The sequence below is a fragment of the Atractosteus spatula genome, chromosome 27, assembly GCF_055471065.1.
Source record: "Atractosteus spatula isolate fAtrSpa1 chromosome 27, fAtrSpa1.hap1, whole genome shotgun sequence".
NCBI lineage: Eukaryota > Metazoa > Chordata > Actinopteri > Semionotiformes > Lepisosteidae > Atractosteus > Atractosteus spatula.
Window position 1 is genome coordinate 10154398 of NC_142732.1, and position 24913 is coordinate 10179310.

General features: G+C 53.4%; 1 protein-coding gene across 2 annotated transcripts in view; it reads right to left on the reverse strand.

Annotated features, from left to right (window-relative positions):
* Positions 1-19866, reverse strand: part of plrdgb (PITP-less RdgB-like protein) — an 80719-nt gene extending 60853 nt beyond the window's left edge. The window contains exon 1 of one of the 2 annotated variants that reach the window (XM_088907042.1): positions 19295-19866. In XM_088907042.1, coding sequence (XP_088763168.1) covers positions 19295-19319 — 25 coding nt within the window. In that variant the 5' untranslated portion in view covers positions 19320-19866. The remainder of the gene's footprint in view (positions 1-19294) is intronic. The other variant, XM_088907043.1, reaches the window with a different exon arrangement.
* Between the last annotated feature and the right edge of the window lie 5047 nt (positions 19867-24913).

Here is a 24913-nt window from a genome sequence, read left to right on the forward strand (position 1 = left end):
AAGTTGATTTTTGACTCGAGATCCAGCGGAAGTCTGGCGGCCCAAGCCGCTAACGAAATCAATGGGGCTCGAGTAGAGAACCACATCGGCGCGCTGCCCGTTAATTCCTCAAGTAATTAAGAATAATTAAGCTGGTAATTAAGAACCTGCGCCTGCTCATTCCACAATGAAAAAGCAGAGAGAACACAACGGTCAAGCTGTCGAGCCATTTCCAAGCAGAGAAGGGCCTACCAGCACTGCTTCCCGTCGCCTGAAGGTTGGTCCTCACTGAAGAAGTCCATGCGATAAGGGAAAGTGAAAATAACTGACACACTGTGGGCCTACAACGACCCCACACATCGACCCAAGAGGAGAGAAAGGCGTCAGGGGGGCGAGCCGAGAGCGCCGGGATCTCCACGAAGCCCTGGAAGCGGCTGGGAACCCTGGGATCTGCTGGGGAAAACCCTACCAGAGCGCGACTCGCGCCCTCCCGAGCGAGGGTCCGGCGAAGTTCCGAGTCGCCTCCTGGCTTTGGTGCGTGCCTTCCGCCCCCGTTCCGTCCTTTCCACAGAATTGTCCCCAGGAGCACACGAGTTTCCTGCTCGGTAACCACGGACGCAGCAGCGCCGCTGGTTGTGCACAGGGCCGGATTTCCCATGAGGCTCTGTAGGCACAGTGCCTAGGGCCTAGGAAGGAGGGAAACACTGGTGACCAACGAAAAACGAGCTGAAACAACGTGCTTGCGACCGACTCTCGGTGCTCCAGATCAATAATCACGCGCTGTCTAGGGGCTGTTCTCGAAACTAGAAGTATCAGAAGCGATGGTTGTCTCGACTCGCTCCATCAATCAAGTGCACCATGTCAGTCGACGTCATTCAATTGGCGTTCACCCCTCTTCTTGCACATTTCGGAGTGAAAGTGCCGAGGGGCCTACGGACCCCCAAATCCGGCCCTGGCTGTGAAAGGGAGATAAGGAGGGGGGGGGGGGGGGGGCTCAATGAGGTTTACAGAGCGACGCCTGTAAATACACGCAGCTGCCCCCCCCCCCCCGTCTCGAGACTGGCCCCGCGCCTAAAGTTCCGCAACGGAGAAAACATCTGGAGATACGTGCAACTCCGGAAAACTCGCCAGAAATGAATTCCTAAAAAGAAAACCACAGACGCGCCGCTGTGCGTATATCGTAACTCTAGACGGACTTCTGGTTATAGGGACGTTTTAGACTGGCCTAGAAACTAGCGAAAGCCACACAGATCTCTAGTTAAATAGATGAGCAAACAGTTAAAAAGGCTAAAGAAACAATACTGTGATTCACTTCGGATATCAATATCGCATTCGTGAAAAAGGATTGTGCATTGTGCTCCAAAGGCCCAATTTCAACCTGCGGAGGCTGCAGGAGTATCAATACCCGAGAAACGGCAATGGTTTTGATTAATGCCGTCGATTGAGGCCTGAAAGCTATACCGCCACCCCCCCCACCCTTTCAGTTTTGAAGAGTCGGCGGGTTTCTCATTCTCTCTCGGACAAGGATGTGGCAGAGAGCTGCGATCCCCTTTCAAGTGCATTATTAGTCCCTGCGTAAAAAAAAAAGGAGTTCTTCCCTTTCCACACGCGCCTGTCGCACCTGGAATTGGAAGAGGTTAGGGTTGAGGGTTCGAGAGTCCTGTTGATGGGACCCTACCCCAAGACTGAGCGCAGGGGTGAGCGGGAGAGACCAACGACTTAAAACTACTGGGGGTGAGCGAGTGGACAGCAGCCCCCTCCAGGCTTCGGCGTTAAAGCCTTTCGTCTTCGGAACGGTACCACACTCATCGGAGACGTCAGCGTGCCAGACGCAGTACAGCACCGCACACACAAAACGACACAGCAGTGTAGGACAGTCAATGACCGAGACCCAGACGCGGGATTCAGATGATGCACAGGGTGTTCTTCCATCAACAGACAAAAAAAACAAACATCTTAGAGCACATTTTTCCTTATTCCTAAGTAGTTAAGCCCTTGGAAGGGGCCAGACTTATCTGCTGAAAGCCTCTCTCTGGAGGGACAAAGCTTAATTTAATCAGCTCACTAATTTCCACTAAAGTGCTGTATGGCTGCCACAGAACACACCCGTGTAATTATGTGCGCAGTGTTATACCACACATCAGTTTTACTTAATGCGTTTTGACTAATGACTCCAAAGACATCTGCACTCATTCCTGGTCGGGGAATTTCCTTGAACCGGAAAATTCAAATATCGATCTGTTAGATTTAAACAGCCTCCGTGGCTATTTTTGACCAGGAATGTGTCTGTGCGCTGTCTGGGTTGAAGCCGAGAATTCTGGTCAGGGTAATACTGCCGGCTGTAATGTTTTTTTTTCCAATTTCTCGGTCTTGGCTGGGTGAGGTTATTGCAGTGATGGAGGGGGCTGTCGGTCCGGGCACTGTGGGAGCTCGTTTTAGAATACTGCAGGGTTTATTAAGTTTTTAACAAACGGCGGCGTTAAAAAAAAAAAGCTGTTGCAACACCATGTTTACCTCCTGGGTGAAGAACGTGGTGAGAAGACAAGTACTGACAGTATGGAACTCACAGCGCTGCCGAATGGCTCAAGCAGTCCAGACACTCACGTTAAGTTCGGGTCCAGTTCTACGACCCAGACCTTACCGGGTCGAGCCTGGGCCTTGCTGTTAGCCGACCAGGGGCAGTGCACAGCTGGCCACACCATCAGTGAAATTGTCATTTCTGTGCCTGATGTCAGCGAGAGACACGCTGATCCTCCAGTACCTTAGGAGGGACTTTTTAGCACACCAGACACCTGTCTCAGAGCACGTCCACCCATCTCCACTGGACAGAGCGGTCTCCACTGCAGGACAGAACCGGAACCACCGTCTCTCGAAATTAAAACAAATTCCAATTCCCTTCGTCGCAACGGGACGGAATTTGGAAAACGAAAGGCCACTTTTGATTTGCAGACATTCTGTTCGGCAGCTCCACCTCCTAGAGCTCGAGTGATTCTGTGAAGGCGAAGAGATGGGGAGGGGAAACTCAGACAGGTTCACGTGAAGAGACAGGGAGATGGAAAGTTAAGGACGGAGAGGGATGGGTTGTATATGGAGGTTTCCGCCCTGTCACTTCCTGACCGACAGATCAAGACTCGCCACCGGAGTGCTGTGATCGTAGCCACTGCATTCCTGCACTGGAGGACACAGCCCAGCAGGACTGCAAGCTACTTCATCGGCAGCGTCATCTTCAGATAAGGGGCTGAGCCTCTGAGAAGGGCTCTCTCAGAGTCCTCACAATAATAATAATAATTGCTTACACTTATATAGCGCTTTTCTGGACACTCCACTCAAAGCGCTTTACAGGTAATGGGGATCCCCTCCACCTCCACCAGTGTGTAGCCCCACCTGGATGATGCACCAGTCCTCTCCCCACACACCAGCTCTCAGTGGGGAGGAGAGCGGAGTGATGAAGCCAGTTCAGAGATGGGGATTATTAGGAGGCCATGATTGGTAAAGGCCAGGGGGAAATTTGGCCAGGACACTGGGGTAACACTCCTACTCTTTTCCAGAGACGCCCTGGGATTTTTAATGACCACAGAGAGTCAGGATCTCGGTTTTACGTCTCATCCAAAGGACAGCGCCTTTTTTACAGTATAGTGTCCCCGTCACTATACTGGGGCATTAGAACCCACATAGACTGAAGGGTGAGCACCCCCTGCTGGTCCCACTTACACCTCTTCCAGCAGCAACCTTAGTTTTTCCAAGGAGGTCTCCCATCCAGGTACTGACCAGGCTCACACCTGCTGAGCTTCAGTGGGCTGCCAGTTGTGAGTGGCAGGGTGATCTAGCTGTGTGATCTAGTTCCTCACCGGACTCATGCGCTGTCCCGACCGAGGAGAGGGGGTACCGGGCTGGGCCACTTCAGAACAGAACCGCTGGCTACCCTGGAACTCTTCTCTAGCTGAAGTGCTCAGCGAGACTCCGGCCATCATTAACGACACACTAGCAATCCGTTTGGAATCTCTCTCCTTCCTCTCCCAAATAAAACAGGAGACCAAACTAGTCCGGACTGGCAGCAGGAGGTCTGGAATGAGGAAGTGAATTGCTGTACATATTTCTGCAAACCGTAATACTGAAAAATGTGCTGGAGGTTAGTTGGGAAAAAAAGCGAGCAGGAATTCTGACCCTCAAGCAATAAGCTCGCTTTTGTCCTGCAAATAAATCTACAAGGAAAAGCCTTGTCTATCCCTTTCCTGGCTGGGGTGCAGCAGGAACAAGGCAGGAACGAGAGCTGTGCTGCTCAGCTCAGCCAGAACAGGTGTTCCGCACCGCAGAATGCCTGCTGCCGGAAAAGAAGCAAAAGTTTCTTTCTTTTTTTTTCCTCTTTTATTGTATCCCTTTCACTTAAAAAGAAAGAGAAGAACGAACTCAAATAAAGCACAAATACGCCTGTGATAAAGCAGGGTGAATGTTTTCTGCAGGGCAAAGGGCATGAGCATATGCAACAGCACTGGGAGGAACCGAAGGCCGCAAGGATGTTTGAAGTGGAAGTTTAAAATAGCAGGTCTGTTTGGCCTGAACCCGGTAGCCCATGCAGCAGAATACAGAACAACCTGCTTTGTCACATATATATTTGTCACAAATAAAGCAGTGGAATATTCAATAGAGCCAAAAATAGCAGGTGTGCCTGAAGGTTTTTCTGTCAACCTGAGAAGCAGCCTGACGTGTGTGTGTGTGTGTGTGTGTGTGTGTGTGCGCGCAGCAGAGAGAGGGAACAGCTGAGAGAAATGGGAATAGAATAAAAGAGAGGTCAAGAGAGAGGGGGTGAGTCAGAAGCCAAACCCCAGTTTTTAGACGCGCACAATCGCACCCACAGCTGTGCACCGGAATGTGGTGGGGGCCTCGCTGTGTGCTCAGAAGCACACTTGAATCTCCCAGAACGCAAAGAGCCCTCCAGTTCTGCATGCCAGGCAATGCACGCACTGCACACCTGCATGACATCTTCTTGGAGCCCAACAAATGAGTCGAACGCCTATCATCAGCAGCTGTGCCTCACGCAGCCCAGCCCCCAAGCGTCCACCTCTGACTAGCCAGAAACGGACTCCCAGCGATACAGCCGACAAGGCGGCTTCTTAAGCACGGATTTCAGCGGTGTCGGCTCATTTTGGAAGAGGGCACATCAGCCACAGTGAAGCACGGCTCGGGCCGTGTCACGCTGCCTCCCACCATCAGGCAGGGTCAGGGAGGTGCCGGGGACACGAGAGTCCAAGCTTTTTACAGACGCGGTTACACTCATTAACAACCTTTGCTTTAATTACACCTCTTTACAACCCATAATTAGAATCAATTACTGCAGCCAGAGCCGGCCGCTGTTCCCCTGGGAGTATTATATCAGATGCCGTGCCCACGCCAGCTCTGCACGATGTCACATGTCCAACCCACCTTTAAAAACAGCCCTAGAGGTCTCTCTTCACACCTGGACCGGCTGGTGCTCACTGCAACTATGGCACCTCTATGCACCCCGCACGCAACACAGAGCTTTTCTGAACAGCTGGCGACAGACTTTTTTAAAAAAATATATTAAATTAAAACGACGCAATGCACAAATCGAATTGCTGCCATGACATTGCACGCTTGATCTCGGGGACAGGGGAAGAGAATGCTCAGACCGCTAGGGCCACAGGGGGGGACAGGTGGACGCACCTTGGATTGGAGTGCCACTTTGAAATGCAGAGAAACACGCAGACAGCGGAACTCTTCCCTCGCTCTAACTGACCGTCAGGCGGGATGTTCCAGAGAGGTTCGGGGTGTGGGGGCGGAGACTCGACTCCGAGTGTGCGACTGGAGCTCCGGATCCGTGCGGTCGATCTTGCGGGGGCGCGCGCGTGCTGGCAGCAGAGATGAGGGAAAGAAAGGTCTATCACGCCTGAAGCAAAACGGGTGTGGATCTTAGAAAGGCTCCTGTCTGGGGGCTCAGCGTGAGCCACACAGGCTGATGAGGTCTGAAACAAGCTTCCCGGTGACCGTGGGTCTAGCACACATGAGACACTAGTGCAGGCGTTCGCTGTACGGCAGTCTGGCAGTCTGAACTCAACACAGCCCCCATGCAGAAACTGCTGTTCAGGTAGAAGGACTGCTGCTGGCAGAGCCCATCAGGCACGAAACCCTGGCCAAGAATTTTATCTCAGCAGGAAGAGGAAGCATGACAGGACAAATGGACATCGGTCCACCATTCTCCTACATTCTGCTAAGGTCCAACAGCTTAAGCAAGCTTTAAAGTAACCCAGTGGCCTCGCCAGGTGGACCGGGCCAGACTGGACCTCTCCGACCTCACCGCCGGCAGCCCGCAGGCCCAGTGGACCGGGCCAGACCAGACCTCACTGACCTCACCGCCGGCAGCCCGCAGGCCCAGTGGACCGGGCCAGACCAGACCTCACTGACCTCACCGCCGGCAGCCCGCAGGCCCAGCGGACCGGGCCAGACTGGACCTCACCGCCGGCAGCCTGCAGGCCCAGCGGACCGGGCCAGACTGGACCTCACCGACCTCACCGCCAGCAGCCTCCAGACTGGACCGGGCCAGACTGGACTTACTGACCTCATGCTTACCGCCAGGGTGCAGACAGGACAGCTTTGGGCATGCCCCCCCTGGGGCTGTGTGCATTCTACTGCACCTCTTAATATTCTGCATCCGGGTCGGAGGTGAACCCAATGTTTCCAGACTTTGATTTAGTATTCCATTTGCCCCATTTTACAAATAAGCACCCCAGCAATTTTTATTTAAAAAAAGACTCCAATGCGTGCTTTCAAAAAAAAACAGTTAATTATTTTAATTTCCTAGCAGACACAGTTGCATATATTTATTTGCAAAATGTCAGCAGATACTGTCTCTATACATGTTCAAATGTGAAAAATTGCAAATTATCTCATTAGGTGCTAATTTCCAATTATCGCCGATGGCAGCCTATTTTACAGCTGCATTTTTCTCTTTGCAAAATGAAGAAGGCTTCTTTTTTCCAGCAAAGCCTTTAGCACAAAATTAGTCAGAGACCAACACCTGGAATTCTTCCAGAATTAAAAGATAACAAATACAAAATCAGACATTTTCACCCTTATTCCTGGCATGTAAAGGTCTGAAAATATTTTTTCTACCTCCTGAACTCACCACACGTCCTGGCACACAGCTCCTGAGCTCAGCACACAGGCCAGCGCTCCAGCACATCGCTCCTGAGCTCAGGACACAGCCCAGACCCCCAGCACAGAGCTCTTAAACTCCAGCACATCACTCCAGCGCTCAGCACACAGCTCCTGAGCTCAAGCACACAGCCCAGACCCCCAGCACACAGCTCCTGAGCTCCAGCACACAGCCCAGACCCCCAGCACACAGCTCCTGAGCTCCAGCACATCGTTCCTGAGCTCAAAACACAGCCCAGACCCCCCAGCACACAGCTCCTGAGCTCCAGCACACAGCCCAGACCCCCAGCACACAGCTCCTGAGCTCCAGCACACAGCCCAGACCCCCAGCACACAGCTCCTGAGCTCCAGCACACAGCCCAGACCCCCAGCACACAGCTCCTGAGCTCCAGCACACAGCGCTTTTCTTTCCTGTGTCTTTTTAAATCTCAATTTAGCAGTCTACATCTACAGAATCTGATAAAATGCTGAATGTAAAATGGAAATAGAAAATAAATAGCCACATGAAAGTTTAAACAAATCGATAAATAAAAGATTTGAAAATTGTTACTGAAGAAAAGCTCACAGTAAGCCCATTAATACTGGAGCTCGAGGAGAGCGGGGCCTTCTGACAGTCACTGCCTCTTGTACACAAGCTATTTTTAGCTCCCCGTTCCAGCCAGATCATTATGCAAACAAGGCAAGAAACAACAATTTTGCAAGAATTGAAATATTAAACTCCCTGAACCACCAATTTCTGAATCGCTGTGGATGGAATAAGGAGAGACAGCTTGCTCGGGCAGAGACAAAGTAGGGGAGGCAGGCTGAATAAAACCTCAGTGGAGCCAAACAAGACTATTTTTGCAATTTAAAAAAAAAAGAAAATTACACACCAGCACCCCTGCAGAATATATATATATACAGGCCTGCCTTTCGAGCCTGCTGTCTGTGAGGTGTTAAAAATCAAGTGGTGTGAAGGTGTGAGGTCAGGGGCTCAGAGTAGCAAAAAACACAGGGCTGGGTGTAACAAAAAAAATAATTGGCAATTCTGTTTTTTTCAAGCAAGCGTTCTCCGAAGCAGGCTTACGCAGCCTGCGGAATGCCCTTCTAGAGCACTGTTTATAACGGAGACATAAGACATTACCAAAACATTCAGCACTACTGTTCCAAACAACCCATCGGCGGCACGAGAGGTCAGAGCTCATGCTGAAGGGTTAAAGCTGTGGTTAGGGCTTCAAGTTAAGAGTTAGGTGATGGGAAAGAATCTGAGTTATTACATAAACATCCGCACCCAATTAAGTGGTGGAAAAGAAGGATCATAAAGAGGTATGAATGTTATAACGTGGCAGCCGGGCTACATGCGGCTCAGTCAAAATCGGTTTACTCAGAGTGCCCTGCCTGTGCGAAATCTGGACACAGAAACAGAACCAGTTCCACACTGCACAGACCCAGTCCACAGACTGGGAAAACATACAAGCGGACAAGCGCGAGGTCCAGTTCCTGAGGTCGGATCATCACTACAACAGCGCAGAGAGGATCCAAATCGCTCCTGAACCGCAGAGTCACAAGAGACAAGGCCCAGCTAGGAAGGGGGGGGCTCCTGGAAGATGGTAATTCTTGCTTATCTGTGGCTAAAATGCAGCAAGGAAGGAGTGCTGGAAGGGACTGTGGGAGGAAAAACATGTTCTTTTGAGCTCCTTCGGAGGACTGGGTGACAGCAGTTTCAGAGCCAGGACAGGGAAAAGGCAAGTGGTAGGACTTGGAGGGACACTTTTACTGGCAAATCCAGCCCCGGCAACCACTTGCACAGGCTGAAAAAGGACAGGCACCCCAACACTTCTTTAATTGAGTAGAGCTCTTTTGGCTCAGTAGAATATGTACTCACTGTAAGGTGACTTGTGAAATAAAGTTTATTTTGTTAGAAAACAAAATGCAGCAAGTCATTATTTTACCAAAAGCCTAATTGTTCCTTTTTTTCCTGAGCATCGGATATACGTGCACCACATACAGACGCCAGCCTGCCCTGTGAGCACATCGGCAGCTCCCAGCCTGTGCACACATCCCTGCCTCTGCCTGCATCGTGGGCACACTCATCTCTTATTTATTCATGCGCTGTGTATCTCTCAGATGAATAAGGTCTCGGAGACACGCAGGGAGCTTGTCAGAAACAGTGCCTGCGTGCACAACCCTTAACAAGAGCAGCTGTGCCTCAGTAGCATGCAATTCCTGAACCACGCAAAGATCTGTTCGTTTGTTCAGCCAGTCAGTCATAAATCCCAAACTATATTAAAAGATTAAGTGCCTATTTGGATTTTTTAGAAAAAGGAGCTGAACAGGAACTCTGACTCTTGCCAATCAAAGGCTTTAACTCCAGCACTGAGTGGCGGCTTCAGGCCTGTACTGTGAATGGGAAAAACTAGAACAGCCCAGGCAGCTGGATGGATTATGGTCAGTACCTGGATGGGAGACCTCCTGGGAAAAACTAAGGTTGCTGCTGGAAAAGGTGCTAGTGGGGCCAGCAGGGGGCGCTCACCCTGCGGTCCATGTGGGTCCTAATGCTCCAGTATAATGACGGGGATGTACTGTAAACGACTATACTGTAAACGGGCACCATTCTTCAGATGAGACTTAAAACCGAGGTCCTGATTCTCTGTGGGTTAAAAATCCCAGGGCGTTTCTCGAAAAGAGTAGAGGTGTTACCCCGGTGTCCTGGCCAAATTTCCCATTGGCCCTTACCAGTCATGGCCTCCTAATAATCCCCATCTCTGAACTGGCTTCATCACTCTGCTCTCCTCCCCACTGAGAGCTGGTGTGTGGGGAGAGGACTGGCGCATCATCCAGGTGGGGCTGCACACTGGTGGTGGTGGAGGGGATCCCCATTACCTGTAAAGCGCTTTGAGTGGAGTGTCCAGAAAAGGGCTATATAAGTGTGAGCAATTATTATTATTATGTGAAACTTGGGCACAGAAACACTGGAGGTTACAAAGAGAAGGTCTCTCCAGAAAATGAGACTAACGAAGTGAGCAGCGAGCAGGTGCCAGGCAGGAAAGTCTCAGCTGGTCCACACCTGAAGAGGGCACCGACCTCACAGCGCCCCCTGGAAGACGCACACAAGCCACCAGGGGCACACCGCTGAGCCAGTATAGCGCCCTCTGGTGGGCACGGTCACTGTGCGTGGGGAGTGTGGTCCCATTGGTCCTACTGTGCAAGTGCCGGACCTAACCCCACAGCTGTGGCAATGCAGTTGTCCAATTAGGGCAGCCAAATTAGGAGGCAGGCTGGACGCTGCTGAGCTTACACAGGAGGCGGCGGTGTCTGCTCTCAGGCTTGCGGAGATTAGAACGGACACCACAGACGGCTTGCCTGGACTGCCCATGGACAAGAGGGCCTTGACTTCCTGCGGTCAGCTGGGTTTTAACTTCCTGCTCCCCATCGCCCTACACCCAGAGGCAAGGAATTCTCCGGTTGTACCGCGGCACCCTTTATCTCGGCAAACAACGACAGCTGGAAAATCCCCACGGAGCCTGTCTTCGCACTCCCAAGCACAGGGAGAGAGCGCGCGAGAGGCACCGGCTGGTGGCAGATGTAATTAAGACCGAAGAGCAGAGCAGCGACAATCGGATCGAAGGGAGCTGATGAAGACGGAGGCCGGGGGGGGGGGTTTCTTCACCTGCAGCAGCTCGGTCCTGTTTGGACCTACAGCCGGACAACATGGGATTAGAGGCGGTTTTGCAACAGCAGGGGGCATGTTGACCCACTCCCCCTTTTCCTGGTCCCGAGACGGAGCATTCGGGCTCGCTGACCAGCTTCACCTTCCCGTCTCCTTCTTCACAACCCCCCAGTTTGCAATCGCCCCTTGCTCCCCCACTTGGCTCCCTGCTCACAGCATGGATCAGGGGCCCAGGACATGGGACCCCACCACAGGAAGGCGCTGTTGCCCCTCCCGCCGACAGCCACGTCCTTCCGAACACCGGAAGTCCCACAGTCCTCCGGGAGAGCTGGCGTTGACTGGGGGCATCGGGGCAGCTCTCGCCAACAGCCAACAGTGAGCCATCCGGAAAGACACAGAGGGGGGGGGGTCACATCCTGGCGTCACACAGCCGACTCCGGGCCACACTGCCTGGAGGCTTGCTCAAGTTCATTCATCATTCTAGCCATATACAAGTAGACAGTGGAACGAAATATCGTTCCTCCTGGTCCACAGTGCAAATACAGACAGGGCACTGACATAGACATTGTAGATGGAATACACATAGTGCTAAGTGCAAATAGTGCAAATTACTCAGGCTAATACATAATAGAATATGCACAAAAACACTGGGGGGAGTCTCTGGAACTGGAGTGGGTGCACGCAGATCCCAGGGTGTTGAGGAGCCTGACAGCCTGCGAGAAAAAGCTGTTACAGAGTCTGGGGGAGCTAGCCCGTACACTGCGCGAATCCAAAACCCGCCTGGGCCTCTGGGGATCACCAGCCAGCGGCCAGGCCCTGCAGAGACAGGCCCCGGTCACAAGGCTTCACGGGCCAGGCAGAGCAGCCCGCCAGCTGCTTCGCTCCTGGTACTTCTGAGATTTATTTGAATCCAAATATTTCGCATTGCACGTGTTGTGGACGGCAAATGAGCAAGACGCAGAGCGTTCACTCCTGGCAAAACCTGCTTTTCCGATCTATTTCACAACAGGCCTGTCGATGGAGAGCACATCCTCATTTCCAGCAACGGCCTGGAAACCCAATTAAGTTTAAGCTGTGCAGCTCCTGGAGAGGCAAAGTTCCTTGTTCGAGGGCACGGGACTAGAACCCGCAACCCTCCGTCCTGGACTCCAGCTCCCCTCCCCCCCACCACCGCAGTCTTCTCATTAAAGCAGTCACCGCCCTGAGCCACAGGTGCGTCTCTCCGACCGCCAGGCACTGGCGCCAGTCCTCTCTGCGTCAGAAAGACGGCGGCGCGCCCAGGCGAACCGCCCTGCGGGCAGAGAGAGGTCGAGGCAATGTCGCAGCAGGGCAAAGGCAGATAGACACTTGCTGCATAACAGAAGTCTGAACCACCACCGGTACAGTTTCTTAAAAAGCTGTCGGCTGTGATCACGGGCACAGCAGGGCGGCCTCGAGGTTCAGTTCTATCCTCACACGCTGCAGGCCAGCGGCGCCGGCGCTCCGAGCCTCTCCCCGCCCTGGCAGAGCCTGGCTCTGCGGTGCAGCTGCTCAAGCAGCGAGAGGCAGGGGCAGAACGTGTTTTCAGTGCGTTTGTGTTCCCTTCCCATTCCTCCCTGCCGTCTGCCTCTCTGCGCTTCTGACACACGGCAGCTCAGGAGCACTTAAGGCAGCCCAGCACGTGAAAAGACGGGATAGTTTTATCTTTGACGTCAGCGGGGACGACCGCAGAACAGCCATTTAAAGCTCCGCTCCAAGCACAGCCCTGTGGCTCCCAGGGGCAGACAATTTGCATGTATCTTTCAGGCACGCTGATCCTTCAACAAGACCAGCTGATGGGATTGCACTCATCAACATCTCCACAGCAGATTTTACAAGCAGCAGGGGCCCTTGGTTCGAAACAAATTCCACTTCCCAAGCTGTAAATACCAGGCAAATACCCCTAGGTACCCTCAGCTCTAACCACTAGCCCACCCTGCCTCTATCCCAGTGCCTCAGCACTAACCACTAGCCCACACTGCCTCAGCTCTAACCACTAGCCCACACTGCCTCTGTCCCAGTGCCTCAGCTCTAACCACTAGCCCACGCTGCCTCTCTCCCAGTGCCTCAGCTCTAACCACTAGCCCACACTGCCCCTCTCCCAGTGCCTCAGCTCTAACCAGTAGCCCACGCTGCCTCTCTCCCAGTGCCTCAGCTCTAACCACTAGCCCACGCTGCCCCTCTCCCAGTGCCTCAGCTCTAACCACTAGCCCACACTGCCTCTCTCCCAGTGTCTCGGCTCTAACCACTAGCCCACACTGCCTCTCTCCCAGTGCCTCCGCTCTAACCACTAGCCCACGCTGCCCCTCTCCCAGTGCCTCAGCTCTAACCACTAGCCCACACTGCCCCTCTCCCAGTGCCTCAGCTCTAACCACTAGCCCACACTGCCTCTCTCCCGGTGCCTCAGCTCTAACCACTAGCCCACGCTGCCTCTCTCCCAGTGCCTCAGCTCTAACCACTAGCCCACGCTGCCTCTCTCCCAGTGCCTCAGCTCTAACCACTAGCCCACACTGCCCCTCTCCTAGTGCCTCAGTTCATGCTTCTGTTAGCACGCCTCTTATTGCCTCCCCTCTCTCAGCGACTCTGCTCTGACCTTGGACACACTCTCTCCATCGCTCTCTGGTTACCACATCCCACACAAACATGCTCATGCTGCCGATATTCAGAGAGACACCCCTTGCAGCACTGACTGGCAGTGCGAGAGAGCGGGAGAGACAGATCCATATGCCACCTCACAGGAACCTGAAACAACCGCCTGTTTGTCAGTTTAATAATGACGGAGGCTAAGCATTCTTATAGCAGCTTTTCACTGGGCTCTTAAGCGATCTTCACACAGGAGCCCACGGTGCTGTTGAAACAGTCACTTTACGCCCATTTACTGTTCCCAGCAGCTGTGCGTGAAAGACAAGCTTAGAGCAGCTCTGGGCCGGTCAGCCTAGCCTGGGGGGGCAGGGACAGAGAAGAGGCAGCCGAGATCACTGCATTTCCCTGCTTCCCTTATCCCATTCCAGCTGCCCATGGGCATCGAGCTCACCCCTATTTCAGTTTACTTAAAAACAGTTATTGTACACACAGAGATGGACGAGCTCAGACTTATTTATTAAATCTGCTAAAAAAAGATGACTTCTGTCTGCCAGGGAAGTGGTTGATAAACATCTACTGTGTGTGTGTTCTGCACCATATATGGATAAACATTCCCTCCTGACTGTACATAATGGGACAGCCCTGAGTTCTACGCAGGGCATTGACAGATCAGAAACCAACAGAACAGGAGCGTGCCCCTTCCAGGCAGGTGGTGTCCGACTGGGCTCCTCACAGCCCCAGCACCGAGGAGCTGGGGAAAGTCGGCAAATCGGTTCAATTAATCCCACCAGCTTAACGAGCTGGTTTGGTTCGTTAAGACCCGGGCTGTTAAAAGGCAATCCTGCAGACACACTGCCCCCCCCCCCGGGGACCCTGACGTCTCGGCCCTGGGCTGCCGGATTCGCTCCTCTTTCCCGACATCCGGCGCCCGAGAGATCCACAGAAGAGCCGAGAGAGGAGAGCGGAAAAACTCCGGAGTCCCAGATCTGCTCGCATCATGTCCGATAAACGAGAGAGCGTTTTTTTTTAACCGCACGAGCAGTTTTTTTGTCAAGCGGGGTCATTCTTTTAATGGAACGTTTCAGGCAAATGGAACACAGTAAATGAATCTCTCGGGGAGCGCTGGGCTCATTTTCTTATTATCTTAGGCGCTAAAAAATGTGACAAGACAGGCCCTGCTTCGGTCTCCAAAACCTGATTATTCACCCCTCCCTCCCTCTCTGCAGCCTAACACAAACGCAGAAGAGAGGTTCACAAGCGCATGAATGAATAAACACTCGGTGCCATTAACCTTCGTTAAAAGAGAATTCAGTCTAGCGTTTGCGCTTCTTAAAACAAAAAAAGTGGCCTTCAGTCACATTTCTGAAATTTAATTAGCGAGCAGAAATCAATTGTAAAAATGGCCACTGCCAACAGTGCAGGGCTCTCGTATTTACAAACACCTCACATACAATATTTCTTCCTTCGCTTGAGCACTCAATAATTCTGGATGCCAAGATGCGTTCAATTGTTTTGAGCTTAATTACTTTCACGCCTTTGGCGAAGGACAGATATAGCTCCCTGCGCCTCGGCTTGCAGCGGCTCTGACCTTTCGGATGCGCTCTGCTCACGCCATGTCCAGCGCGGCTCAGTGAACTGCACAGATGAGCCCCTCTGCCAGGCGCTGGCCTGCCTGGGGCCGGCGTGGGTGTGATGGGTAACGCGGCTGTGCAGCGGAGCTGGCGGGAGCCAGCTGAGAGACATGTTGGCAAACACACTCCCCCAGCATGCCCTACAGAAAGGGGGAGCACGGAGCACAGTGGCGACCGACCTCCTACAACAGCAAGCTCCCTTTTCAGCTCATTCATTCATCCGTCCCCGGCGGTGCCCAGGCAGAACAAGTCTACACCTTTCCCCAGGTGATAAGGCTGCAGGAAGCTGAGGAAGGGAAGAGGGCTGGGTGAGGTCTGCACTGGTTTCTCCCAGGTCACAGGTCGGAGGTCGGAGGTCGCCATCAGCACAGGACCTGACTCAAGAAACAGCAAGAGCCAGCGTCCCTGCACTGAGGCCCTGACTGCTGCCTGCTTGGACCTCACAGGCATCAGAATTACATCGTCGTGTTCCAGCACTCACACAGCCCCTCTGACGGTGACAGCCTGGCTGTCTTTAACCAAGACGCTACGTTTATCAGGTTTTATTTTCGTTCTAGGCGTTACATTTGCTCCGTCAGCACGCCCACACTTTGAGCTGCCCAGACTGTATCTGTGGCTTGAGGTCTCCCCCTCCGAGCTCGTTTCCTCTGTAGCTGCTAAAATTCAAAGTGACGGAAAAAAAAAAAATAAGATCAGACCCACACATCTTGCCTTGAGCTTCGCAGCAACAGTTCGGAATGACGTCCAGCCCAGGGCTGCACCCTGTGTATATCCCAGGCAGCCCCTGACGTGTTTAGCTGATCATTAATATTCTCAACCTAGATCATTCGGCACCTGGCCGTCCGGGGGGAGCAACTTGCTGTTCCCCTGTCCCCCCCCAGGCCTGGGAAGCCACACTCAGGCAGGTTTCGCAGCCAACAAAAAGCAGAAGGGGGCAGGTAGGTGCCCAGGGGGTGCCAAGCCCGCCCACGCCTGCTGTGATGGGCAGCTCTGGGGCTGCCCGAGGACAGGTTACCCGCGCCGTCCCCGGACAGGACCGGAGCATCCTCCCCCCTCTCTCAGAGAGCTGGGGGGGGGGGGGTCCGCACCTCCCGGAGAATACATCAATGCGCTTATTCACGCTCGCATTAACGAAATCCTCTGCAGCACTGAAACCTGTCGCCCTAGGAATAACTCATCGTCTGTTTACGGCCAATGCAAAAAATGAACAAGCACCATTTTAATTTTTTAATCCAGGGAAATATCAGAACACCGTTTTGCGAAATCACAGCAATTACAGTCCTTAAGCCGCTGATTGGCAGCATGACGGACACGAGTGGGCGCTAAAAGCTGGGAGAGGCTCACTCAAGGGCCATCAAACACCGAGCCCCCCTCCTCGGAGTCCTGCTGTATTTCCACTGTCCACACTGGCAGGAGTGTGGGGGGGGGGGGCTCTCTTGTGACCAGTGCGCGGGGGGAATCAGCCCGCAATTATTTTTTCCTCTGCGGATTTTAAAAAAAAACTTTAATCGGGCTTCTGGGAAATCCGCCGTTAAGAACATGGAAAAGGCGCCCCATTTATTTCCCCCCTCCGGAGGGAGTTCTACGGCCTGCAGGGTTTTTCGGATCTAGGGTACCGACAGCATTCGACGGGAATACAGTGGATGTTGCTCACAGCTAATCCACGCCCTGCGCTGAAAGTTTTGCAGTGTCAACCCCCACCCCCACCGGAAAATGCGTCAGGAAGCAACGTGCACCATGCAGGACGAGTTACTCAGCACTTCTGATCGCACGAGAGGCTGGCTGGCTGGCTGGCTGGGCAGAGGACCCTGCTTGGTGAAGGGCGAAGACAGGTCCCTGCCCAGGACTCGGAGAGGCTGGACATTCTGGACTGTCACAACCCACAAACATGTTTCTAAGCTCTTTGCGCCTTGCAGTTTTTGAAACGGCACCGTTGCCACATTGGAGCCTGATGTTATCTGACCTCCAAAGTGAAGCAAAGCAGGGCCTGGCGCCTGGGTGACCTCTCTGAATGGCCGATGACCCTACACCCCCAAAACAGCGATTGGAAAAGGTGGGGGATGACAACAGCCAAGTTCGGTCACACTCGGCTGTCAGTAATTAGCAATCACCCCCGACGTCATTTCCACTGTCAATACTGGACGGGACCCCCTTCTCTCCCTCGCACACGTCTTTGTGCACCCCACCTCCCCCTCTGTAGCTGCCCCTGGGTCACCCCTCACTCTGCAGGGGGCTCCCAGCCCCCTCGTCCTCTGGCCAGGAGGTCGGCCTTCAGCCAAGTGTTATTTCAGTCGCCAAACCGCTCTATACCATACAGTGTCGCGTGAAGCTGGAGCCTACCTGGCAAGCAACGGGCGCAAGGCAGGGTACGCCCTGGACAGGACGCCAGTCCATCGCAGGGCCAGAGCAAGCCAATCATACATGGGGACAATTTAGAGCCACAGTAAAGAGCGAGAGGGGAAATTTGGCCCAGACACGGGGATAACTCCCTACTCTTCTTGAGAAATGCCTGGGGATCTTTAATGACCACAGAGAGTCAGGACCTCGGTTTAACGTCCCATCCGAAAAGACGGAGCCAGGCGTGTTAACCCAAGTTTTCTCTCCCCAATTCTTTCAGGATGCTTTATTCTTGGGTGTCATTTTTCCTACTGAAACCACGCAGTTTCCGGCATCCAGCGAGACACAAACGGGCCGCGAACAAGGACACGGACACGCCCCTGAGTCTCCTCTCACCGGGGGCCGCTACAGCCGCTCTGCGGAGCCTCGCCCGGACTCCGGAGATCCACTTCACAGATGCCTTCTTTCACTGCAAAGCTCTCATTTGAGCTCGGCTTTAGTGATGTCGCGAAAGTGCATAGAGAACTGCCTCTCAAGATTTTAGTGCTGCTTCAGGGAAATCTCCGCACGTTACAGAAACACTTCTCGCCTGTGAAAGCCTGCCTGTTTTAAACCCCCGACACGACTGCTACAAGGCGCTCTGTGCTCCGTCTCCTCCACTATGAAGACGGGAGAAAGCTCAACGTCTTGACGATGGTAATGAAGTATTAACTTCCCTATCTGATTGGAACTCCGATGAGAAGCTGTTGCGTTAGATAACGAGCGCAGGTCTTTGCGCCCTTCCGCCGAGATCCTTCAAGACAATGACGTCGATATTTTTTTTTGCGACACGTGCGTGTGAGCTCCGACACAAACGACCCGCTTCGAATATAAATGGAGCCGAACTCTGTGCCGGGCGGCCGGAGCCTGGTCCCGGGTGGACCAGCGCAGGCGACCGCCGCCCGTTGGGCACTGAACGGTGGGCGCCGGACCGGAGCTAAGCTCTCCTGAGCTGCGGCTGTCCCTACTCAGCCATTCCGAGCACCAGAGCAGGTGGACGAAGTGGTCAACCAGCTCATCGTCAGGGGGGGGGGAAGACGGTGCTCGTCTCGGGTTGCGGACCGACACACACACACAGGAATTCGGACGGGCGCTTCCTCTCTCGCGCCCCGGGATCTGCCCGGGCGCTCGTGCCGTTCGCAGGTCAGCTTGGCCACAACCCCCTCGCGCTTCCTGCACGGGCTAGGGCAGGGTGCGTGCGTGCGCGCGCCTCCCCCCCCCCCCCACCCCGTGCAGGGGAGATTTCAAGACTTGTGCAAAAGCTCATTTAAGAGACACCAAAGGGGCGCTTCGAAGAAGTGCACGCGTGCGTGCGGCTGGGAGGCTGTGTGTGGGCGTGTGTTTTCTCTTGCGCATGAAGGGTGAGCTGTGTATTCGGCTCTATCCGCTCGTGAGGAAACGAAAGTGTGCCGACAAATGCCCGCCGGCACGACTCGTGTACATGTAGACGAGCACCGTAACTGCTCTCCACGCTCGCGTGGAAAAAACACAAAAACAGCAGCAAACTGGAACACAACATTAACACCGTTTCAGCACATAGCTGGAAGTGGCAGGACAGAAATGAAGTCCGCGGACTGTCACTCCCCCTCTGCCGTCTCCGCTCCACACGGAGAGCCGGGCTCACCCCCTTCGCCAGTCCCCACAGCCCCCCACTGCGGTCACGGACCCCCCGACCCGCTCGCGCCCCGCGGGGCGCTGCATTCCAGCAGTTCCGCTCCGCGCGGAGCCAGGTGTCAGTCTGCGTGCACGTCTGTCCGCTCGTGGGCAAGAGCGACCCGTGCTACCTGTGACCACGGGCGCGCACACACACACACAAAAACAGACACAAAACAACAACAACAAACAAAACTCCTCCTTTCTTAAAAAACAAGCCGCAAGCGCTTCTTACCCTTGGCCGTGGATTCCTTAGCCATCCCGTCTGGCTGCGGAGACCAGATGGAAGAGCCGGCGTCTCCGGGGCTGTTCTGCCAGCGAGTGTGCGCGCACCTCCCTCCCCCCGGCTCCGGCACCGCGCCGCGCGGTGGCCCCCCGCGCCTGGGCTCCGGGTCACAGCGCCGCCTGGCCTCGTGCTCACCGGCGGCAGGGGCAGCGCGCTCTGTGCACGGCTGCGGCTCCGGCTCCTTCTCGCTGCCTCCGCCCCCCCCCGTCCGCCCGCCCGAGAGCTGGGAAGCGTCGCTCCTGCACGGCCGGGCTCGGAGGGCCTCTAGCGGCGTCTCTGCGAGCTGCTTCCCCCCGAACCTCTGTCTTTCAATCCCGTGATGGTTATTTCACATCAACCAACGCGTTCTTCTTTCATACACTGACATCTGTCAGAAAGACGATTAAAATCGTATGAGCAGTAAATTAATTGGGATTGATCCCCGAGGCTGTCGACAGCCAGCAGCGAGCCCGCTCTCACGCCTTCATCCCATGGAAAAACAACACCACCACCGTCTCAATTTCCCAGAACTGCCTTTTCCTGAATAGTTTACAGAACTGCGCAGTGACAAGACAGCGACAGGATTCTTCGGTCTGGGTTTCGTGCGCGCTGGAGATCTTATTTCTTAATTGCAACGGGACGCCTGTCGCTCGGGCTGCCTCGCGCACCTGAGCCGGGCTTGGACATCTCGTCGCTACTGGACCGACCGGAACAATCCCGAACCAGCGCGATTCCGAAACCCGAGATTAAAAACTCTAACATCTACCTTCAATAAACACTTGAACCCGTTACACACATGATTTCTAATACAAGGCATTTCAGTACTGGTTTCTTAATTTCTCCTCATTTCTACTTAGAAGAAAGTTCACGTTTTGTGCAAAGTCTCTATTTTGTTTGCGTTTCATTTGAAAACACGGTTACGCAGGAATAAGACGCCTTTTCTCCCTTCTTAACTAAAATGCAGCGACGTTCTTTTTAAAAACGAAGTGCATTTACGCAGGAAAGAAACAGACAGAAAAAAGAAGACAGAAAACGCAACTGTCCGGTCCTGATCTCCCGATTTGAACAGCCGAATCGCGTTTCGGTTTCGCTGACATTCCTAGAGGTGCCCCGTCTCTCTCTCTCTCCGCGCGGCTGTGCTTTATTAGCTAATTACAGTAGGTGGATGTCTGTGTTAGCAACCGGAGAAAGCGCCTGTCACTTCCCCCAACACCAAGGCTGCCGCCTGAGGACAAACGGACAGTTTATTTCCGAGAGGAGTGGAGCGGAGGCGGTGTAGCTCAGCGCTCAAGAAGAGAGATGCGACTGGGCTCACTTCCTTAAACTTCCCCTCATGCCTCCGCTCCTAGAATCGACTTTCTGCTGCCGAGGACTACGCTGTAGTCGGAAGAAGAATTTAAAAACCCAACGACGTACAGCAAGACCCCCCGGGAGAGCTCGTTCAGCTCAGAACGAGCGAGCTAGGCGTGGCACGGAGCCCCAGTCGCCGGCGCTTCACTGCCCTGAGAACAGGAGGTGCTTCTGTACACAAAGGGTTGTGGGAGGCTGAAACAAGCAGCCCAGGCACGCTGTCGAAGCCGATTACCTGGCTGCTTTCAAGAAAACGGCGGGATGAGATAGCTACTACCAAACAAACACTCTACATGAGCGATTTCTCGTTTGTCACCTTTCTTCGGTTTCTCTTTCCGGCGTTGGCTAATGGCTGATTCTCGCTGGTGAGACGGCGAAACACGGGAAGGCCAGCCCCGGCTCCAAACTGAGCCCCGAGAAGGAATGAGTTTGTGCTACATGTTAATTATGTGTTAATCATGCTGACCCCTCATCAGCTGCGCTGCTTCACAATCAGCCTTTAATGCGGCTTCATTCATCACTGCCCGGCAAACAACGGGCTGGATGCAAGCGGCTTTCATTAGGAATTGCACTAAAACCCCTATAAATCACAGGGCAGAAAGCAGCCCCAGAAGGAAACATCCAGCCCTGTCTACCTTAAAGCGAAAAAAAGTTCAGGCCTTGCATAACAAGGATTTTGAAATCAATGAATGGAGGCTGGCTCGGTAAATTAAAAGGATAGCAACAGCAGAGAAATTAAAAACACGTTTCTGTCTGTATGTTCAGTGAATGAGGACGGCATTAACTCTGCTAAGACTCCAATTAGGTGCCGTAGCCATAAGGCAGGGCTGGGATTGTTAATGGGCTTCTGCAGCCTTCTCGGCTTCCATTAATGAGATGACGCACAGGAGCACAGATGGCCACCAGGGGGCACTGCTGTGCGCCAGGGTGAGGATGCCCAGCCTGACTGCTGTCCGCCCGTGCCCAGCGGGGGTCTGGCCAGTGGTGACCCTCTGCTTCAGGAACTCCAGTCGGTTGGGTATTGATACACTGTGGATCTGACAACGAGCTGCTGGTGAACGTGAGGTGTGGGAACCCTCAACATGCACTGCAACGCCTTTATCGGCATTATTTACTGCATTAATAATAATAACATCACTTTATTAACCCTTTACAATTTCTTGCATTAGGAATTATCTTTTCACATACCCCAGCTTGCTCTCCATCAGACACACAGACAGGGAGAGAAGCCTGGGGTCAGAGCGCAGGGTCAGCCGTTTATACAGCGGCCCTGGAGCAGTTGGGGTTAAGGGCCTTGCTCAGGAGCCCAACGGAGTAGGATTCCTCTGCCGGCTGCGGGATTTGAACCGGCAACCTTGCAGCCACAGGCGCAGATCCTGAGCCACAGAGCGACCGCTCCGCCCAAATTATTTGGCATTATTGTATGCCTTTATCTTGAACTCACTTCCTGGTACCAGTCTGAGCTGATTCGATGATCGGCTGCCCCTCCTGGGTCTGGGCGTCCGTGTTTGAGAGATGCGTGACGCTGGGAGAGCAGGACGCTGGGCGTGCCGGGAGCGGACGCAGACCTGGGCTCCCCGCTGTGCCGCGTGAGCCATGCCGGGCGCCGCGAGCCGAACTCTTCCACGCCACACAAGTGTCTCCCCTCAAGGAGAGCTGACAGCCGCACACCTGCGCCCGGAACATGAGAGTGGCGCTGCCCAGTACCCGGGGGGCACAGTTAGTCCGACGCTCGGTTCAATTAAGCAATTTGCCACGGGGGAGGTGGCAAACAGAAGATCTCCCCAGCCCCAGGGGTCCAGGCCCCCCACCCTCGCGTTGTCTGAAGACGATGTCGTTTTCATTACGGTCCCTTTATCTAATCGCCCATCAGCCAGGATCTCCGCTGGGAGCTGGTGTGGCTCCTCCGCCGTGCTCAGATGTTTAATTCGGTTAGCCAACACAGCTGCAAGTTACACAGCAGAAAAAACAACACTGGAACTGTAAACTGTGAGGGTCGATTGAGTAAGACTGAGGGCTTTTTTTTTAATAGGCTTAGGTGTCTCTGGGAGCCCTGCTGCTTCAGGGTCCTCGGACACCCCCTCCAGCATGTCAGGGAGGGCTTGATTCTGGGCCAGAGGAAAACTCTGCGTCACCATGGTAGCCGAGCAGACGGCAGATGATCTCAGATCAGCAGATCTCAGCAGGGCCGGATTTTGGGGGCCCGTAGGCCCTCGGCACTTTCACTCCGAAATGTGCAAGAAGAGGGGTGAACGCCAATTGAATGACGTCGACTGACATGGTGCACTTGATTGATGGAGCGAGTCGAGACAACCATCGCTTCTGATACTTCTAGTTTCGAGAACAGCCCCTAGACAGCGCGTGATTATTGATCTGGAGCACCGAGAGTCGGTCGCAAGCATGTTGTTTCAGCTCGTTTTTCGTTGGTCACCAGTGTTTCCCTCCTTCCTAGGCTCTAGGCACTGTGCCTACAGAGCCTCATGGGAAATCCGGCCCTGGATGTCAGGTGGGCTCTCATCGCTGTACGATGGTTACCGCTAAAGTCCGAGCGCAAGGGTGGGCGCCCCGGTACAAGAGAACCGCAGGGTCTGTTTCTCCTGCTACACCTGCTCTCAGTTACGGTGCCTCATTAAACACAAACAGCTGGGCGTTCGGCAGGAGGTTGTCTAAGGTGACCTAGAAAACCTGCAGAACAGCCGTCCTCCCAGGCCAGGGTTTGCCTGCGACCATATTGGACACCTAACAGTGTAACACCTGCCGTGAGTTTGTACCGTCAGGGGCATTTGATCTGTTCTGAATCATCACCTCTACTGGGAGCTAGACCGACCAGAGGAGGGAACAAAAACACCTGAAATCAGGGGGAGAGGCAGATGGGTCAGATAAACAATCTAACAGCAGCTGAAGACCTCAGTGTCATTGGCGTGACTTGTTTCTGTAATGGCAGGCCAGTAAGAAGGCAATGCTTGGGTCGTAGAGAAGAGAACCAGGCTGATTTGTAGAGGACTGACTACGGGCGGGGGGGTGGCTCTGTGGCTCAGGATCTGCGCCTGTGGCTGGGAGGTTGCCAGTTCGAATCCCGCGGCCGGCAGAGGAATCCTACTCCGTTGGGCCCCTGAGCAAGGCCCTTCACCCCAGCTGCTCCAGGGGCGTCGTATAAATGGCTGACCCTGCGCTCTGACCCCCAGCTTCTCTCCCTGTCTGTGTGTCTCATGGAGAGCAAGCTGGGGTCTGTGAAAAGACAAATTCCTAATGCAAGAAATTGAATATGGCCAATAAAGTGATCTGATCTTATCTTACCTGCTGAGCAAGCCAATCAGCCAGCAGCGCTGGTGTAGGGGCGTACTGTCCAGGGTGAGAGCTCTTCCACTTTCTTTTCAGCTCGGTTGCCCTGGTGAATAGAGCCGAACCGGCGAATAGGCCGCTGGCTGACACTTAACACGGCCTTAACACACAGGGGGGAAACACAGGTCTGCAGGAGAGACACACACCTCTGCTACAACTCATGGGGGAAAAAAACATGCACCCCATTAGAAATGAATTAGGAGCAGGGCCTCTCGTCTCGATGTAAGGGCATTCTAAATAAGAAAAAAAATCAATTAATAAAAAAGCAACTTCAGAAAAACCAAGCTGTATTTGAAATTTGCAACACCCAGAGACTGGTATCGCAGCCAATGAACTGGCCCCACCTGTGACAAAATCTCTGTGATTGGGGGGGTTTATCATACCGGATCTCTCAAGGCAATAAAATAAAAAACGACCCGAGAACAAAGACGAGCGAATATCCTGGGGCAGAGACTGGATGGGAGCCACAAGGCAATTTCCATATTAGCCGTTAATTTCATTATTAATTAAACTAAAGGCAACGAGAGACGCACCCCCCCCCTCTTCGCATTACAAAACACTCCAATCAAAATGCCGGCTGTCTGTAGCAGTCAGGAGCTCAGTGACAGATCTCCTGTGGGCCAAGAAACTGACATGAAAATCCTGAAAAACAGCTTGCAGAAGCCAAGGAGACAGATAGCTCTGATCAGTCAGCAGCCAGAGCTAATGAGTCCAAGCACGGCACCAACAAAAAATGGTAATTTATTTAAACCGTTTTTAAAAATAATTTTACTTAAGGATCACTGAATTTCAAATTGTGGTTAGACAAGCATTTATCATTTATTGGGCAGAGTGCAAGACCATGGCAGATTCAAGAGTGTTCAAAGAATTTGTTATGGGAAGTCTGATTAGTGATAA